General features: G+C 47.3%; 1 protein-coding gene across 5 annotated transcripts in view; it reads left to right on the top strand.

Moving 5' to 3' along the window:
* The window catches only part of dom (domino helicase), a 135,621-nt gene extending 124,848 nt beyond the window's left edge, over nt 1-10,773 (top strand). For 4 of the 5 annotated variants that reach the window (XM_055063994.2, XM_055063992.2, XM_055063985.2 and 1 more), the window contains exons 41-43: nt 1,879-2,049; nt 7,146-7,388; nt 9,549-10,773. In XM_055063994.2, coding sequence (XP_054919969.1) covers nt 1,879-2,049; nt 7,146-7,388; nt 9,549-9,917 — 783 coding nt within the window. In that variant the 3' untranslated portion in view covers nt 9,918-10,773. Of the gene's footprint in view, nt 1-1,878; nt 2,050-7,145; nt 7,389-9,366 lie in introns of all 5 variants that reach the window. The other variant, XM_055063996.2, reaches the window with a different exon arrangement.
* Nucleotides 10,774-20,875: the final 10,102 nt, after the last annotated feature.

The following is a 20,875-nucleotide window of genomic DNA, read 5'->3' as shown; positions in this document are numbered from 1 at the left end:
TTGAACCACTTTTCGAACTGCTTTTCGGACAAACCTGAGCCAAAGGGAAGCGCGTCTCAAAAAGGATGAGGAAAGGCACTCGGGGAGTCGAAACCGAACTGGAGCAGGCAGAGCAGCGTCTGCCCTCATTTCTCATCCGACTTAAAAGGGCCAGGAAGGAGCTCCCTAGTCTACGCTTGAACACGTTAACGTGCACTGACCTGTGCCACACTCCTAGCTCACGCTCAATCACGTCATCTCCAGCATTGGACACGTGGGAGGACAACACACGTTCCGGCAGCATGCAGGCGTACACTGCACATCAAGCAACTATCCTCCTTGGCTCCTCAACCTCCTGCGTTTTTCCTCGCATCCGCAGCAAACAGCGCGCCAGGTGCAAACTTATTGTACTTGGACTTTATGAACCTAGGCTAACTTCCGGCACATGTGGTAGTGTGTTCATGTCATGCGAGAAAGATAAAGATTTTGAAATGTACCGCACAATAGGCCCACTGCTATATTTAAAGGAGTTCTCCTTAGTTCGAACTCCGTGTTATTTGAACACCGTATTTATTCTATTCTAATGTGCCCTTGATTGTAATGTGTACCTATTTTCCGTGGGTGGAGTGGGGGAGAAGAACAACAGGCTCACTTGCAATGCACACCCATTTGCTGTAACCTAAAAAGAGAAAAGTCCTTTACAGTACCGCACACGTCATTCTTTCATAAAAAGTACACCTTTCTCTCATTTGGAAAAAACAGATTTACTCCCAATGCGCTAAAGTTGCTAGGAAAAAAGTCGCAGTTTCGCCCAAAAGGTGAAGCATTGGTTGCGATAGCAAATTAGTAGACAGCTATACGAAGTAAGGATAGCAGTTTTATCGGCTGTATAACGTAAACATTTGCTTACTAAATGAACAAGCGTGGTGTCATGCGTGCACAAACAAACGTGAACACGTCTCACTCGATGATTGCGGAAACTATCAAAGCGCTGGAGTGAGGAAGTGTGGTAGCAGGAGCGAGCGAATTGACCTTCGTGCTGCCTCTTGCTTTAACGTGAATGAAACAACAAGAACACAGTGGGGTATGCCTTATAGCCGTGTAGACTCTGTGCCCATCGCAGATTGCTTTCAAGATAAGGGCCGCGCGGCCATGCCGTACGCAGCAGCCGCCGGAGTAGAACGCCTCTCCTTCTGTTTGCGCCAGACCCGCACGGAACTTTCAGGAACTATGAACGCCCATAATGCGGGCCGATTTTCATCTGTCTTTACACATGTGATCACTTTCCTTTTAACTGCAGCATCACGATGAACTCGGCGTGTCCTTGCAGGTGGCACTTCTATCCTGATAGAGCAAACACAGAAAAAGGGTAGACAGGCAGTGGTCTTACCTAAGCACACATACAACAGCACATGGAGGAAGCTACGGCAGCTATGCTCAAAGCGCGTATGAGGTGGCCATTTTGAAATGCCGATGGCAATATGGTAACTCAGATTTAGGGTTGTACTCGAATCTAACATGCACGCAATTTTTGGACCAGTTTTATTGAGGGGAAACAATGTGTGTTAAATTCAGGTAGATACGGTAAATTTCCAGTCTCCGTGGAATTTGAATTAACGAGATTCTGCTGTATTTAGAAAATTTTAAAGCATACATTTTGTACTTAAACCATTTCCTAAAATATGAAGTGCCCGTTAGGTTCGAGATTACACTGCAGTATAGGTGTTGCATTTATCATTTCTGGCAATGAAAATCTATTTAAGTAAATACGGTGATTGGTGATTAGAGAGTGCTTTGGGACGACTTGTGGTCAGAGATGCCATTTAACCCATTGAATGTCGCTGCTGAGTTGCGTGGGCAAAGCACGTAACGTGGAGTGCCGTCGCTTACCTGCCTCAGGCTCAGCTGCCAACAGGCAAGGCTCCGACAGTGGCCACCCAGCTGGGCACCGTGCAGATTGTTCAGCAGGGTTCCGGACAAGGAGCCAAGGCCACAACCCTGCCCTCAGCCACGGCCATCACCGTACAGCAGATCATCAAGCAGGTGCTGCCTGTCAACCAGAACTTTCTGGTAGGTGACTCTCTCTCGCTTCCTGCCACTTGATCACGCAATTGTTGCACTAATTACAGTTGAACCCTGCAATAAGGAAATCAATGGGCAGTACAAAAAAAAAATCCACTTTCACAGGAATTTCGTTGTCTAGAGATAAGACAGCACAGACAGTGAATGCACTGCAAGATGAAACTTTACAGTCAAAATTTTTTTGGCCCACGTTGGTATTGCCGACAGCACAAAGTGCACCCCATGCGTTGGTCAGTGATGAGAGCATTGCCATGGAGCGGTATTATAACTTATGGGGCTACAATCAGTTTCATGCGAGTCGGAACTAAACACATCGGCATCTATGAGCAGCAGCGTTCCATGCACACTACAGGATTTATCCGGTTTTATAAAGCATGCGGTCTTGGCATTGTGCCAAAAGCTCTGTCGCTCACAGAGGCCGACGCTTTGTGAAATCTAGTGAAAGTGATCGCACCAAGAAAACTGATAGATGGAGGATACCGACCCATTGGACAAACCTTCGTCTGACGCCACCAAATCCGCACGCAATGTCTTTTTGGTGGTACCAAAACCAGTGCTCTTAAAGCTGGGGCTGTATTCTTGGACGCTCACTTTCGGGGACGCAGTACGGCCCGTGCCTCGGTTCTTAATTGCGGCTGGAGGCACGGCAGCCCATGCTGCAGCCATGATCTCAAGCGCCACAAACAAGTCCACGTTGACTTCTTGACGTGGACGGTGACGTGGGCTTCTTGTTTTCTGGTGCACTTTTGTTATCTCTACACACCACTAATTATTGCGCACTGACTAACAGAGTACATAGAATAAAGTACTGCACATTGCGCATGGTACACACAGAGTCATCACATGTAAGATGGTAATGCAGCCGTGCCATCTGAAACGAGCGATCGGCAAACGATATGGTGGCCATGATGTGTTTCCAACAGCAGCAACTGCTTTCGGCGCTTTTGGCGGTGGCCTTGCAAGTGGTGTTATACACAATAGGTAGAAAATGAATTTGAGCACTTTTTGAACTGTTAACATTACACGGGTAGATGATATGGGGACTAATGTTTCAGCAGCTTCTTTTTCTTTTGAATTATTTGTCGATTTTAATGAAACTTGCTGAGTTTATGTATTTCAATGTGCTAGTTTTAAATATACATCCAGTTTTCTTGCAGAGTAAATAATTTTCCAGAAATTGAAAAAATTCAACTTTATTGCATAATTTGCTTGGATGTGAGCTATCTATCAAACTATCATATTTACTGGCATAATGATCGAACTCGCGTAATGATCGCACCCCTGAATTTTGTCGTCAAAATTTGATTTTTAAAAAATTTCCTGTGTAATGATCACACCCCGAACTTGCCGCAGCGATATGTCGTGTGCCTAGTCTAGCTAATAATGATCGCGCTTGCCATCTGTCGAATGCTGCGCGAACGACTCTTCAAGACAAATCAAGTGGTCTGCACGCACCAAACATTCTTAAGCAAATGCCCCATTTCAATCCTTTTATCACTTTCCGCACTTCCATGACAAAAAAAAACAAAAAAAGCTACAACCAAACTTGCCTTTCTTATGTGTAGGCTTTAAAGTGGTTGTGGTCAACAACAACAAAAAAGGTGCCTTTCGATTCTTCTCGTCTGCACTCGTGGGCACGCAACAAATCGCGAGCGGCAACGATAGTAGCCACGTTTACACTGATATGTTAGAAGTGTACCCTTTTCATATGCCGACGCTGTTAACACAGCTAAGATATTCGCCCACCCTTATAGGAAACGTGCCAGTGAAGACAAATGCCGCAGTTTCCGCAGCATGCCCGCCATGTGTTTCTATGTCATTGGCAGCTAAGCGCGCCCATCTGTTTCTGTCCCCTCAAAGTGGACATGGCTACGTTATTGCTGCAAACTTGCCGATATTAACGATATTGTTCATTACCGATACAGAAGAAACTGTTTCAATGCACGTAATGTACTCACAAGAAGAAAAAAAAAATTGCATTCGGCTTGCTCCGCCAGCTACCATTTTTGTTTTGGTGCCCCGCGCTACATACAGCGGCGGCCGCCTATTGTTGACCCTTTGTCGTCCTGCAGCAAACGTGGGATGAAAAATTTTTTTTTTCTTCTTGCGGAAAATTTAACCCACGTAATGATCGCACCCCTGAATTTGCGTCAATTTTTGACAAAAAGTGCAATCATTATGCAATAAATACGGTATACATGTGGGTTTATTGACCAGTCGCCTTCACCCAAAACGATCACGTTCTCATGATGCCTGTGGTAGAAAGGACGTTCCACATCTGCCGCCAAGGTCTGCGAGTGGTGGCGCTGGCTAACACTTCCAGAGAAAGTGGATGGGGAAACGGCGCCGCGGTAGCTCAATTGGTAGAGCATCGCACGCGAAGGTTGTGGGTTCGGTCCCCACCTGCGGCAAGTTGTTTTTTCGTCCACTTTCATTGCCATTAACTTATCATTTCTTTGTTTCATTTATTAAGCACAAGTAATTTCCCCTATGTTGTCCTTGGTGTCAGTGTTTGTTGGCTTCTTATGAATAATAAATATTGACATACGAAAATGATGTGGAACTAAGAAAGAGTACAAATAAGCAAATATGGTGTTCTAACCCAATTTTATATCAAATGAGAACATTGTGAACTTCAGTGAGAGAAATCCATCTAACTGCTAAAAAAATTTTTAAAAATTTTTTCTAATACATGCAATAATGTTATTTGATATATTTGTACTCTACACAGCTCTGCCTTTTGAGGAAAAAGAAAAGAATTACAGTGACAGCACAAGAAGCAGAGATAATGCACTTTCAATACGGCATCATCTCACAATTATGGTTTTGAGAAAACAACAAAAAACATTTCACAACCAATATATTAACAGAAAGTTTGAAAAAACAGCAGCAGAGGCCATCAGTAGGCACTAGGTATAATTCATAGCCGTTTGGCCGTTGCCAATCGACGACATAGAATGCACTGCGAGTACGTTCATATCAAGAGGATTACATTTACGGGCCCTCAATTCCCTGCGAGCTCCATCCTGACGAAACTTCACTGTAGATCTCACAAACCACAGTCAGTTTAGTAGCGAGACCGTAATCCTGATCGCTCCGCACCAGCTACGCAGAACCACCGCAAGTATTACATAGAAAACGCCGAGAAGATTGTTCACAGCTGCAAGTCCGATGACAACGCACAGAGTAGCGGGCTTTGCGACCGATGCTGTTGCGCTATTGGCGGTCGTATCTTCAACAAAACGCCGAATCTTTCGCTCCGTGGCCGTCCTAGATGCAATCTTGTCAAGTGTAGCTTTCTCATGTGCTGTTGTCTTATCCACTTCCTCTTCAGTTCCGACAGCAGTGTTTAATTGTTACGCGAGTGTAACCGGCGTGTGGATATGCGTGTTCTGGCAAAGCGGTTGAGGCGTCGACATTCGGCGGCGGTACAACTTTGGCAGCGAGCTGCCGGGTTTCCTGTACCAACTGCGACGACAGAGTTGCTTTCGGAAGTTTATTGCGTCTCTTGCGTTTCCGCCCTTAACTATCCATTGTCGGACCTCCAGCACATCCAACGTCATAGTCACGAGACTAAGACAAAATGGTGACTGTTTTCGTCGTTTGAGCGCTCGTGGTCCTTGGAGCCAATCATGACTCGCCATCTTGGTCAGATGCTCAAAGTGGCCAATAATAGCATGTGCCGCGAATTTCTTTTTCTTTTGTTTTTTTCGTGACCGCAGCACCGGCACTGTTTCCGACTGATGAATAAAGAAAGCCAGAAACGTGAGCTTTCGAATGATGCCAAAATGGCGCTGGTAGAATGCGTAGATATTCAGTTATGCAGGATGAAAATTGGGCGTGATTTGTCCCCAGTTTAAAGGGCAACGCTTGCAGATTCACATCTTTAGATCACGATAACGGAAGAACTACATGGTATTTTGTAACCAAATTTTGGAGACAGCCGTGGAAATGCGTTAGGAATGTGGAAAATAAAAATGTAAAATTCAAATTTTGGGCCGATTTTCTGTCCCAAAGACCCGGTTCCCCCCTTAATGCAAGATTGCAGTTTGGTGTTGTTTTGTTGTTGAGAAATACAAAATGCAATGAATCCTTTGGGCGTTCGCCAGGGATATGAAAATATTACGTTGTCGTGAGAATTTCGTTGTATCAGGCTTTCGTTGTATTGGACAAAACTAGCTTTGGATTTACACGGTGGGCGCAAAGTGTCATGACCTGGTTGCATGCATTGGCGCGGACGGTGGATGTGCAAGGGGAGGGAAGGGGGTTGGGCGGGGCTGTCGCGGCAACTTGCCGTGACCTTGCAGATTGTAGAATCTCTGACAGCTGGCAACTCACATTGAAATGGAACGGACAGCACCTGCTCTTTACGGTTGGCGCCGGTGGCGTGAGTCACGTGATGCACGGCTCTCGCTTGTCACGCTGATTGACCTTACGATAACCCACCTGCCTTAAAGTTGGGATAGCCCTTCTGCATTTTGGAGAAAAAGTGGAGTGTAAAGCTCTCTATGCAGTGCATAAAAGATTGCTGCAAAACACAGGTCCACTATTAAACATAGGTCCACTGCAACAGTGCGCATTAATTCATTAGTTTCAGCGGAAAAAAAGCACTTGATTCTGTCCAACAGAAATTCTATTGATAAAAAAATATTTTCCAGACAGAACTGAGCTGTAGTCAGGGCTGGCATACTAGAATAATTTGACGTTCCCTTTAAGAGTAGATGGTACGGTATGTCTTGATTTCTGTGTCCCTATGTTACTGATAGCTTGCTAGATTCTTGTTATGCAATGCTAGGAGACTTCCAAGCATGCGCAGCACCACACTTTCTTGGCCAAAATTTGTAAGCATTAAATTTCGATATTCGATTTGAAATTTGGCCTTTTAATCTTGGATTTTGTTTGAAATACGATTCGAAATCTACCATTCGGTATTCGCTCGCCCCTAGTATTCCGCACACCTTGCTATTGCTATCTAGTACCTGACATTTGACCGTGTGCTTGCTTGCCCACCAAAGCCTTTGCTAGCGTGATCTGCATGTCTTGCAGTATACCACTGATCCTTTGTTGTTGCTCTGTCGCAACAGGTGTCAAGTGCGGTGCAGTCAGCAGCGGGCGGCAGCTCCGGCGGCGCAACCACGGTGAGCCCCGCGACGCAGGTGCAGCTGCACGCCATGCTGCACAAGCCTGCCGTGAGCACGGTCGCCCTGGCTGCACCGACGGTGGCTTCCTCGGGGGCCACTACAGCCACCCTGGTGCCCACCCGCATCATGGCGCTGCAGCAGCCACCTGGACAGCCCACCGCAGTGGCCCTCAAGCAGGGCCTGCAGGTTGGTATAGTGTGTGTGCACACGGATACAGATGGAAGGAGGGTGAAGAAAGTGGTGAGGGGGGGCCTGTTGTTTAGCCATAGTAGTGCTGGCCTAGATACGTATTGTCACAGTTCTGTATTCTGGTCTAGTGTCACGTTTCACTTTCTTACCCAAAAATTGCCGATCGCAGGGGTGGGACTCCTGCCCCAATTGCGCCATTTTGATACAAACGCAGATTCCTGCGCTAAACACAGGAAACTGACCGAAACTGCGCCACGTTGCACCAGAACGGCTTTGGCATGTGTGCTCCAGCAGTGGCCGTGAATAGCGAGCGGATTCGTTCTCTGAAAAAGAGCGCAGCCATTCTTATTCTGGCTCAGCCCGGCTTACAGCCAGATGCGTACCCATCCCACTCCTTGCGCACCCTTGATCGCATTACAGTAAGCTCGTTCCCCTCCTCCTTCCCTTTGCTCACATGGGGAATGGGGACTCATGCATGAAGCCACCGTCTTCCTTTCTCACCCTCACACACTTTCACTTGCACCTAAAGCACAAAGTGCACAGGGCGGCACTTGGCCTTTGTAGGGAACGTGATGCGGCTTCACTGCGGTGGTCGCTCTTATCGTGTTGAGGATGATTTGAGAAGTGTATTTGTAAGCAGCCGCTTGTAATTCAATCATTTGACCATCTGGGTCCACAGAAGTTTCCATTTCTTGTCTCGGCATTCCTTTGCGGTGGAAGCTAAATTTCGTTATATTGAAATCGCATGCATATACACTTTGTTATATTGAGGTTTAATTACATGTTGATCTATGGACAAGAGGCCATGAAAAGTTAAATACTTTGTTGTATCAAGGTTCAATTGTAATTTCTATCACAATAAAAACAGATTACAGTAGTCTTATGTTATACCAGCCCAGGGTTGATTGCTGCTCTCTGGGTCTGCGGTGACACATGGTGACCCAAAAATGATGTTGCTACGTCGATTGGACCGCATAATTTGTGAACATTTCCCGATATCGTGATGAGCGTTGGCATGGGAATGTATAGTTAGATCGTAGGGCCACCTATGCTTTCAGCTTTACAAGAAAGCATGCCCCATGCCACCGCTCGACCCGCTGTTCTATATTCTAGTATGCTATAGGTATAGAGTGTGCTTCGACTGTGCGCTTCGTGTAGATTTATTCTGTGTTTAGTTGTGGGTTTGAAGTGCGCTGCCATATTTCATTATTCCACTAAAATTCACATTGGCCTGCTTCAAACTGCTCCAAAATGCAATTTGGCCTGCTCCAAACTGCTCCAAAACGGAATTTTACTTGCTCCGAAAATTGCTCCAAAATGACTTTGGGTAGTCCCACCACTGCAATCATTATGGGGTAAGGGTATCGATATTGCTGGGATTTTCCCAGCTGCTTGCATTCAAGGCAGCACAGTAGTTCCGCTTTTGGTGCGACTCGTGCACTGTTGCATCATGCTGCACTTTAATGGCCAGCGCTGAGATGTCTGTGATCAGCTGTCTTTGCAGTTCCTTGTAATGAGGAAGTACCATCCACGTAATGCTTGTACAGTTGCGCTGCAATGTTTGCTTTACTTTTTGTTGGAAAGCATGTGCAAACAAACTAGATTCAGCTCTTCATTTTTCCCACTGTGGTATTCTGTTTAAAAAGTTTTTGTTTGATCAGCGTTACCGAATCAGTTCCGGGGCATGTGACGACCACAAAGTTTTCATTTGCAGAATACTTGTACATAGCATATCAGTCCTTCTTCTGTTTGCCATTGTCTTGAAGGAAAGTATACCATGAGCTGGGATGCCCTTGTTGTACCTATGCCTGCTGTTCTGTTTCTTTTTCTCTTTGTTTTGATTTTGAGCATTGTTTGGTCTGTTTTTTTTTCCCTCTCCCTCCCCTCCCCCGCTGTCTGCCCCTCTTGTCTGCCCCACCGCATGGCTGCCTGCTCTTTTCATCCTGCTGTGCCCACCGTCAACGTCAACGCACAGCCTTCTCAGTCTGACCAACAGCCTGCCAAAAGGGGCGGAGTACCTCCGTCCCAGTCCACTCCAGACTCGGGACGGCTATGATCGTCATTGTCCTCTTCTTCCTCAGACACATCCTTCCTGCTTACTGCAAACGTCCCCGTCTCTCCTGCCCCCTCCCCCCTGTTGCCACTGTTCTTCACCAGGTGATCACAGCCTCGGCAGGCACGGCACAAACGTCATCCTACACTGTTGAAGGCTCCGCAGCGGCACCCCTGGTGGCCAGCATCGTCGCTGACGCGGCAGCCGCTGCGGCCGCGCTCAAGCCGGTGGAAGGGGGCACCCTGCCCAAAGCCATTGCCGTGGCTGTCACCACGGCCACAGGAGCGGACAACTCTGTGGTGCCGCCCAACGTGACGGCACCGTCTTCGTCAGAGACCATCACCCGTGCCGTCAGTGTAGATGTGAGCGCTGCGACTGTGCAGGCAGTTCAGGCAGCCATTGAAGCGGCTCGTCAGCAAGGGTCACTGCCGTACACCATGCGCCTGCGGAACAACCCGCCCAAGCCTGCGTAGACTCCTCCTCCTCGTGCACTTCCTCGTGTAGACCTCTGTTCCGGCCAGTACGCAAAACTCGTAAAGTGTCTCTCTCACTCGCTCGATGTGTGTGTGCATGCGCTCGTCGTGATAGTGAATAAGCAGGAACAGAACTGTACACGTGTTGTTTTGGTTACGTGTGACAAGTGGTGGAAGTTGAACATTCTCTTCCTCGTTCCGTCGGCCGAGTCACCGTTCTAAAGGAAGTGGACTGCTTTTTTTAATTGTTTTGTCTCTTGAAGGTGACCCTTTGCCTTAGATGTTGGTGCGTTTTTCGTGTGCTTTTTCCCAACCCTGGTGGCTGGAGACAAATGTTTAGGATGCATGTTTAGGAGCTTCATTCCACAAAAAGAAAGTGGTATACAGGGGACTGTTTTAAAAAAAAAGCACATCGTGAATTCAATGCAAGTTTGGCGGTCCGGGCACATTGAGTGCAACGTTGTATCAAGAGTTTGAGTGATGAAATTCTGTGCCTTCACACTTGCGTATTGTTGATTTTTCTTGACGTTCGTTTCATAATTTTTTCTCTCTTCTTTTTTTCTTTTTCGTTCTTTTTTTTTTTGGTAAGTGCAAGTGTTTGGGCACAGTCAGCTCTGCTTCTCCACATGTATGAGATTAGCAGGGCTGCTTGTTGTATAGCTGACACTCATCTTGTACATAAAGCCTCATTTCAAACACCCTGGTACCCGTGTGTGTCTCATTGCTCATTCATAAGTGTCACATTGTTGTACAGAGCGCATCGACGTGGAACGAGTTCACATTACACCACTTCGTCTTACGTGACCTCTGTAATTTATGCTAAAGAAGATGGAATAAACACAGCTGGTTTTGTTAATTCCAATTTTTAATTGCAGTGCCGAGCTACATTTGTGTTGTCTGTGAAAGGGAGTGGGATGTATGCCGTGCATGTAGATGCATATTTCTGTGAACTGCTTGCGCAGTGCCGCAGCGACTTCCACTAGTAGTGAGAGTTTAGAAAATATGACTGTTTTCTTGTGAGACGGCATACTTGGTGAAATTCAGCCAAGAAACTGGGAAAAGGTGATACAAAGCATGAAAAGTGGTTGATAGCGTAAGGCATCAAACTTCCGTAGAGGGGACAAAAAGAAAATGCAAGGACGGGAGCAAGCTGTATAAAAATGTAAAAGGTAAGGGAAGAACGTCATCGTGCAGGTACCCAAGACTTATGCAGATGAACCACATACTAGAAAGGCACAACTTGCGATGTCGCTGAATTTGTTACTGTGATATTCATTATGTAGCAGGCTCTCTAGGTCCATGCAAAGGATGTATGGTGCAGCGTTGTCTTTCTTGAAAATGAATGCCCACTAAAATGAACAGAAAATTTTACTATTGTGCATCTTCAGCCTGACATTTCAACTCTTTGATGTGTCACTAGCGGGTGCCTTGGGCATGAGTTATCTGATGTTGCAGTTATTTGAATTTCTTGCATAGAGTTTTTTTTAGTTTATTATCTTTCCTCCACTGAAAAAGCATAGCTATTCATCTGGGTTGTCTCAGTCATATGACAAGACGAATGAAATGAAGTTGAATGTTATGGCAACGGTATAGTGAGGCAGACACTACCTATACACAAAGCTGCTCTGCGATATGCATTGCCTCCTTTTGGGAAACGATGCTTTCATGTACACAGAGCTGGACAAAGTGTTTCTTTTTTAGATGCACAAGGACGATGACTATCGCGCTGGATGGAAGAGCGGCTGCGACAGATTATCCTGCCTGATTATTGGTCTACTCCCGGAGGGGATTTCTGGGACTAATCTCGAAGGTGGCAGTAACGTGTGTACGACATGGTTACGTGCAGACATCACGTGACGGAAATCCTTCCCTTACCGCATATCAGAGAACGGTTTTACTGGTGTATGTCTGTCCATATCTCGGTCAATACGTCGCAGTGTGTGAATGTGCCACTCTAGTTTTGAAAGGCTACGACAATGGTTGCAACAACTGCATGCAGACGGCACGTGATGCAGCTGATCCAGTTCTCTCCTGTACCTTGAGTTTGTTTTGCAGCTTTTAAAACCTTGTACGTGGCACTTAAATCATGGGATTATGTGCAGCAGCCGCAATGACTTGAGCCGAAGCACCTTGGACAGAAGCTATGCAATGAAGGGACATTGAAAAGTTATTAGAGCTGTATTGGTAAATTAGCTTACAGCAATACCAAAAAATGCCACTGTTTCCATCAGAATATCCTTAGGAAGTCGGGTGAAAATGGAGAGATAGTTGGTAATGCCACTTTGAAGTTTCTGCATCATTAATTTTGACGTGGCCTGGCCACACGTTCACTGTTTATCGGTACGATAGATTACATCCTGTCGTAAAAGAGCCAAAAGCTGAACTTACTCGGTTTCAAGAACTTGTGCTGGGCCACAGTGTCCTGAATTTGAAAAAGGCAGGTGAACGCGAGTCTCTTCCTTAAGCCTGGCCGTGGCTGCGCATGGCTGAGTGCATACACGACATGTGCAGTATACGCTGGAGCTAATATGTGAAGGGTGCAAGGTCGGGGCGAGCCGACATGGCTGGTGGCTTCACGTGTACTGCCTTCCACCGCGCCTATTGTTGGAGGTCGCGTAATGTTGAGTTTTCTAGACGCGTTTAAGCAAGAGGCAGCATGAAGCACTCGCTCCCTGCTACCAGTGCTCTTCGTCATGCCAGCTTGCGACAGCGAGCGTTAGTGCTCATTGAGTGAGATCCCTATGTTTGTCTCTGAGAACGTGACACCATGCTTGTTAATTAAATTTGTATGCGAATGACTTCTTGGGTGAGTTGGTGTTTACTTAACATGATGCCTTTTAGCGCGAAATCTCGAACAAAAAAAGAAAACAGAGAGGCAAAAGGAAAGGGCAGACGAGTGTTGCATCGTTCGTTTCCTTTTGCCTCTCCGTTTTCTTTTTCTCGAGTTTTTGCGCTGAAGAGCATCATGTGTTTTCTAAGCGAATGTTTACTGCAGTTTATCTGGCCGATAAATTTACAAACCTAACTTCGTGTAGTCATCAAATACTTTGTTATCGCTGTCAGTGCCTTGCCTTCCGGACGAAAGTTTCACCATGGTTTCACCTTCCGCCGCTTGCAACATTCCGTTGGGGCCGTCTAGCCTAACAATCTTTGAAAGTACGAAATCAGATTACCAATTTGTAATTGGTAAACTTTAGTGATTTTATAGCAAGATTTAACGATGATCTTTATTTAGCGACCGGCTACATTTATTTAGTGACAATGACATCTTATAGAGGTGTGCGAATATTCAGAGCTTCCGAATAATGAATGGAATAGTGTCGTATCCGATTCGGTTTTCGAATAGAATAGTCGCCATTCGTAAACGCGAGTATCTTTTAAAATCCATTTAGAATATTTGAATATGTCAACTGCGCTCAAAGAAAAAATTGGAGTAAAAGCGCGGTAAATTTTTACCTGTTCGGCCATAGTACGGACCTAAAACATGAGAACTTGCGTAGTGGAGCAGGCTACGGGGCCGCGGTAGCGCAATTGGTAGAGCATCGCACGCGAAATGCGAAGGTCGTGGGATCGTTCCCCACCTGCGGCAAGTTGGTTTTTTCATCCACGTTCATTTCCATTTATTTATCGTTTCATATTAAGCACAAATAATTTCCCCTATGTTGTCCTGAGTAGTAAGTGCTTGATGCCTTCTTGTGATGACTAATAAAAATCAGGCCCCTCGGTTAACCCCCTGTCTTCTCTTTCAGAGGTTCAGAAAGTTTGGTGACTGGGATTTTTTTTTAACATAGGTAGGACATTGGCAATATAATAAAAAGAGCTTGGTGGCGCAGCTAACCATCCAGTTCCAAAGGGGACGCTTATAGTATCCGTCCACCCACCCACCCATGCATCCATCCACCCACCCACCCATATAGAGTTTCATCACCCACCTATGAAACTATGCACACACCCACTTACTCATCCATCCATCGCGGCCCATGTAAGACGCCGCGTTTCCACCAGATCGCTCGCCTTCGTGCGTATGTAGCGTTCGCCGCCAGCGTTTCCCGGTAAACATTACAGTTACATAAGCTGCAGTTGCCAGCAAGCGTGAGAAGCACTCAATGATCTTCGAATGCTATTGCGTTCCGCTCTTGAAGGTGAAGCTTAAGCGTCCTCCCAATTTTTCTTAATCTAGTACACTCACATTTTGGTACATACACAAACATGAGCGTGTGCCTGACCTTTTACAGCGAAGCTGTATACCTCTACCATCCAAGGAAATTTTCATGTCGTTGTGTTAAGCAAAAAACTACCCATTCGTGGGCCGATCTCGGAGATAGTGCAATGCCGGGCCGACCCGCGGCGGAGGTGCAGTTCACCACTATTAAGGGGCCCACATACACTGCTTCGCTGGTTATCCTCCTTCACAGAGTGGAAAGGCACTGGGATTTCTTTTTCTTTTTTTGAATGTGCTTATTACCGTCCCCTTTCCTTTCCAGAGAACTTGCCAGCATCTGGCATCAACAAGTTCACCGACCAAATCTCCATGACATTAGCAGCGTACGCGCGGGCGAGCGTCTCAGTGCGCGCTTTCTGCTACTCACCGCGAACATCGCAGCCCCAAGACGTTAGCAGCAATCTTCCTCGCGGAAACGCTTGCGGCACACCCGAGTTGTAGCCGATGGCTGCTTGCCGGTTCTAAGTTTCGTGATCCAAGTTTCTCGCAGTTTCTTGCCCTGCGGGTGCGTGTGAATATCAACTCTAGTGCTTTCAACTGTTGTCAAGCAGACACCCGAAGCGGGAAAACCTCCCCACTTAATCAGAACCGCAGCGCAGGTGCGACCTTAAACTTTAGTTTTCAGCTCGCTTCGGTGCTTCCGGAGCATCCGACGCGACCGCCCTGTCCACGTGATCCCTCCCAATACGTCACGCCGACGGCGGCGCCAGCTTTTCCAGTTGTGGAGCTCGGCCCCAATAGCGCTGCAGTCCACTACTCGTGATACTATCTCACCAATGGAGCTGCTGTTCAGCTACTGTAATTATTTAGCTATTATTTTTTTTTCTAGTGTGTTGTCGTACACTTCCAGAGGGTTACCAGCATCCCTGTCAAGCTGCCTAGAGCAGCTTTTACACCGGGACACCTTCTAGCGTTTCTTTCTGGAGCAATAAAGCTGACTTGACTGCTGAAGCTATCGAGTGTCTTCCACGCATTATGAGGTGTGAGGCCAAGCACCATGGCTTTGGTAAATGACCGAACGAGCAGTCTTCTCAAGGTACTAGTGTATTGCAAAAAGTAATACCTACAGTCGCATTCAACATGAGCTGCAACGTCCTGCCTGTGGCTGTAGTATAACTCCATGACTGCGCGGCGGCGCCTACATATGAAAAAATAGTTTGATAATTACCTACACTTGGAACGGTGTTTATTATTTTCGGCCAAGTTTTCATGTGTCTGCGCCGTCTTAAGGCCCATCCGACCACGGTGTGCCGTGTTATACAGCTCACACTGGACGCGTCTGTCTACTTAGGCGGTGAGCCAGACACGCGGAATTTCGCACGCATTCTTGGACTTGGTCCAGTACACAGGATGGCCCGAATTTTCCTCTTTTTTGTCTCGCGACGCAACCTTCGAACGGGCTTCTAAATTGAACAACGATGCGCGCGTAATCTGGCATCATGACTTGCACGCACGTGGCCTCCGCATCGAGCTCACCTCGTATGGTCACGCTTACGAGTTTAGCCTTTCCAAAGGTCGGGCATTCATTACGGGCGCGCCCGAGATTGATGGTGGAATCTAAGCACGACGCCAAATTCTGCTGCCTGACTTACTCGGTCACGACGAGGAAGAGAGAAAATTCTTCGTTATTGCAGCAACCACGAGGCGCGTCTGCTTTGCAAAACGAGGGGACAAGAAGAATAACGTGTTGTTGAGAAGACGCGGCCCATGTAAGCGTGCGTGGTTGGCAGCGACGGGCTTCCTTTAACCCTGCAGACCGAAGCACCATTCCACATCAAGGACAATTAGACTGGTTTAATTGTTCGCCTGGTACTAGTAGTATGTTTGGCTATGCTACTAGTAGTATGTTTGGCTATGGAGAGTAAATACATTTGAACTAAGAAAAGAAAGAAACTAATTAACGGATATGATAGCTATATTTAATTAGTAGTTGGTTTATTCTACTACCCTTGAACTGAAGATTCGCTCTAGGATGTCAAGAACGCTAACTTTGGGCTTTGGTTAAGTTTCTCAAGCTTAGATAAGAATTTGGAGGTAAATAGAAATGAGCGTAGCAAAAAAAAAAAGAATAATAATAATACCCCCGATGTGCTCTGCGGGGTTAACCCCACAGAGCCCTGACCCCGCAAAGCCCGACGAATCACTTTACCTGCGTCGGTTTTCCCAGCGGCTTCAGTTAGTGCGCGCAAGAAGTGTGTGTGATGCACGCTTGCAGCATTTTTTACGCCGTACTAAGCGGGCAACCGCACGGAAATGGCGCAAGTTGTGCGCGGCGTGGATAACGTGACACTGTAGTGGAAGCTGGAATATGTTGTTCTCTGATGCTCGATACCGTTCTTGAGATTCAGAACGGACAATGTGGCACTCTGGGCATGTTGGTATTCCATTTATAAGAACTCCACAAGCGCAAGTAGAACACGGACGCAAAAATTCACCCACGATTACAATAGTCCCCAATGCGAATTTTACGCGCAGCTGTTTAGGCGTTTTGGATTCGCGATATATTGTGGCAAAGAAATTGATTCTGAACGATAGGGTCCCCTCGGAGGCGGCACCGAGCCTCTGCTCGGGCAGCTCGTTTATCAGCGGCTGGCAGACGAAGCGTTTCCACCAGTTCCGTCGCTCATTGTTCAGAGAGAAAGCGCGAGTACGGCAATGGCGCGGCTCACGCGGAGCGCGTTCTCTAGCGGCGGCGGCGCAGGCGAAGTAGCGCATGCGCAGTATGTCCGAAGTCCATACCAGCGCTTTGTTTCCCTATATGGTATTAGTGGAGGCGCTCGCTGCATGCCTGGTCGCCGGCTTGGGGCACGTCTCCTGCGGCACTTCGCTTTCTTCCTCGCCCTGTCGCCACGCTCTCCTCCTCCGCTTTACTCCTCGCGCTCTCACCGTCTTTCATCCCCCACTGCGCTTCGCGTTCGCTCTTTCATCCTTCGCTGTGCTCGTTCGGTCGGTTACGCCGACGCAGCAACGGGCGCCTAAGAGCTGCCCACACACACACAAACACACAGCGCCTGTGTGTGTACTTTTTCATCCACATTTTCCTGGTGCTTGTGCGGTTCTCAAAAAAGAACAGACGGCGCGGAGAGACACCAACCGACGCGGAGAGACTAGCGCATGCGCGTGACAGGGCTTCTTTATTCGCTAACACCTTCCACACTAGTGGCAAAAACAATGCCTGCGCGCTCTGACCCTCGACGTCACGTGTGTAGCAGACAGAATAGTCGCAGTCACAGCATAGAAAAAAAAAAAAAAACGTTCAACAAGAGCAAACACTCTCACAGAGCCCAGCGGCCGAATTGACTGTAGCGCACCAAGCCGCTGGCATTAATACATAAACCACACTTCCGGTTTTCGTTCTGGGCGCGCGCGTTTTGAACGCTAGCTCGCACGCGTTCCGCCGACTGCAGCGATCAGCGCGGCATTTCTTTTTCTTTTTTTTGCTTCTGCTGCTCAACCGCGCACGATCTTAGCGCGGAATTGTTTTACTATTCAATAAAAAATGATTGCGAACGATCTTTGCTAACCTCCATCGAATCTGTGCCACGTGCAATTTCATAAAGTAGACAGAAGACGCCCTGTGAAACGAGTAAATGTTTATTTTGCTCTATATAAATGCTCGTTCCAAGCCTTTCGGGCATTCATCCAAAGTTGTGGCCACAGGTATACGCAGCATTAGACCCCGTACGACACTCCAGCGGACGAAGTCGGCTGAAAAAAAGTAAATTAGAACCACCTGTCATCTTGGTATTTAGACCGCATATATAGGAATACTGCGTATAGAGCGAAACGCGCGAAAGTGGTGAATGGGCGGCATCAGAAACAAAAACAATTCGCTTTTATATACATGGCGTAGAAAATACGCAGAGGTGGCCCCAACACAGGCTCTCAGCCAGACCGTGCCAGACGCTCGCAGAATGCTGCGGCGAGCGTGCCCCAAAACAACCAAAATTAGCTACAATAATGTTGGGGCCCACAGAAAGCAGCGGAAAAACGATTTCCCAGTACGAGTCACTAACTCAAATTAACTGCAACAGGACGGCCGAGCTGTTTTTCGCTAACTGCGTCGCAAGTCTATAGGCTCCGTAACTCCGTGCCGTAATCCCCCATTGCTCGAAATGCGCCGCCGACTGTCAAACGAAATTTCCCACCTTGCCATAGTCTAATAGCGCAGTGGTGCCGTTTAGAAGTGCATAAGGAATGCAAGAATACGCCGGGAGCCCAACAGACCAGGCTACATCCAAATATAAAAGAGAAATTAAAAAAAGAGAGAGATGTGAAGTTTTCCTAACAAGCGAACTTCACATGCGCAGCCGGCCTCGCTCGCTTCGTTGGCGAGCCTGGCGTGCCGTTAGCTTGTTGCTAGGTAACGCAAGAAAAGTAAGTCGCAAAGTAGAAGTTCATTTATACTCAAAACTGTTTAGTTTTAACGGGAAAGAAAAAAATACACAAGAGCGACTGTTAACTTTATTTCACATTCCTTCTTTTTTTTTTTTTTGCGATGCTCCGGCAACTAACGGAGCGCATTAATACTAGCGTTACGTATTTCCTGTTGCCAATGTTGGCCGAGAGTCCCCTCTCGTTGAATTTGTTTTTCTGTGGTCACAGGGTCAGAGCGCACATGCCTTTTTCTGAGGTGCTCCGTGCATTATACATCACGACGTACGCGACGCTCATCCACGCCGGCATCACGGCCGACGTTCACTCCATACCGTTATAGCGCTTAAGCCAAATTCTACAGGATTCCAGTTGGGCGATTTAATTATAAGCCTGACAGCAAGTGGCAGTGCCGCGTTATACACGCACTGCGGGTGTCGGCCCCTGTCAAAATATTGAGTCCCCAACTATCTATAAAATTAAAAACCCGAGTGCGGAACAGTGGGAGAGTATGCTTTCCAGCGTAAGCTTGAACGGCCAAAAGCGCCTAGTAGAGCGAGCTGGCGGGTTGGCCATACTCAGTGGAGCCTTGGACTAGGGCACCAACCCTGTGATTGCAGACAGAAGATTCCATCAGAAGATGGAAGAGGCCGTCTGAAGCCGTGAAGATCTCTTTTCTAGAGCCCAGTAAATGTTTTCCGATCCGATCCGTTCGTGCGTGATACCGCTTCGCACGAAACACGTGGGTCGTCACGAATCAAGCCTTTCGCGAGCAGCCCCGACCTATACTGGAGCCCTTTCGCAAGTTGCTCTGTTGTTCTATCGAACGCTATATACCAGGGGAAACGTTAAAGATTATGGCTTGCACGATTTGAGAAACGAAAGAGGAAGCGAAAACATGCACGTGCGTATATGCCTCGCTGTCCTTGCGCGTTGTAATATTTTTTTTTTCCTTACTTCGCGCGAAACGCACCGTCTCGTCCCATCCAAAAGGAGACAAGCGCGAAAAGAGAATAAAAGACAAAGGAAGAAGCAGAAAGTCCGAAAAGCATCCGCTAACCGCCAAGTCACGACTTCCAAATGGCCCCACCGGGACTGCAGCCCCGGCCGTTTGCGCCATTCCGATCACCGCCATGCATGGATCAGTTTATAACCTGTAACCGGCGTGAGGAGCACGGTCTCGCGGTAGTATGGCAGAATGAAAAGAAAGAGAAAAGCGTAATCTTTCACGGAAGATTCGCGCCTGCGAGTCAGTTCCTTCGTGCGGCATGCGTTACGAGCCTCTATCCACGTTGCGTAGGCCTAACCTCAGAGATGCAATTTCGTCTGCTACCAAGAGAGCAGCGAGCTTGTTTTTTCCCCCAAACTTCCTCGTATAACGAGAACGGCAGAACACGTCAGACAAACTGGAAGCTAAACGGAGCGAAAAAACTCCGTGCCCTTCCACTCCGGGAAGAAGGATGACCAGCGAAGCTGTGCACATGTATGTGGGCCCCTTAATGGCGAACTGCACCTCCGCCGCCGGCCGGCCTGGTGTTGCACTATCCTCGGGATCGGTCCACGTATGGGGAGTGCTTAACGTCTGCTTCACCTCCGCCGCGGGTCGGCCCTGCATTGCACATACCTTCGGCATATTTTTCTACACGCGGACACGATAGTGGGGAAAGTAGCCCTGAACATCTCGCTGTAAAAATTCACCGGCGATTGCGTTACTCCCTGATGCGAAATGTGAGCGCAGCTATATATATATATATATATATATATATATATATATATATATATATATATATATATATATATATATATATATAGCTGCGCTCACATTATATATATATATATATATATATATATATATATATATATATATATATATATATATATATATATATATATATACGTGTTTTCATATCGCGCTATATTGGGTGGCGCGGGCAATCCGTCTCTTGCGACACATTGCAAACAGAGCGATGTGTGGCGCGACTGCCTCGCTAATCGGGAGATCGCGAGAGGCAGCGCCTGGGTGACGCGCGGGCAGGATTCACAGCAGCAGCCGCAGACAGACCTCCGATCATGCAGCGCTTTGTTTTCATACGGGCGACGCGCGCTACTCTGTCGCCATCTGGTAACCATCACCGCTGCCAAACGCGGCACTGCGTTTTTCACGCTTTCGCGATATCCTCCTCCTTTGCTTTCCACCTCGTCGTTCTGCTGCACCCTCCTCCCCCGCTTTTCCCCTCGCGTTCTCTTCGCTGTCGCCACTTTTTATTGCGATAGCAATTACATGGACACCACAATCGCATTTCTGCCGTCGTCGTGGTGTTTTGTGGAAAGTACAAACAAAATCACATCGTCGCCGCGCGCC

The sequence above is a fragment of the Dermacentor andersoni genome, chromosome 3 (genome assembly GCF_023375885.2).
Source record: "Dermacentor andersoni chromosome 3, qqDerAnde1_hic_scaffold, whole genome shotgun sequence".
Taxonomy (NCBI): domain Eukaryota; kingdom Metazoa; phylum Arthropoda; class Arachnida; order Ixodida; family Ixodidae; genus Dermacentor; species Dermacentor andersoni.
Note: the sequence above shows the minus strand (reverse complement) of the source record. Positions and strands in the feature narration are given on the sequence as shown.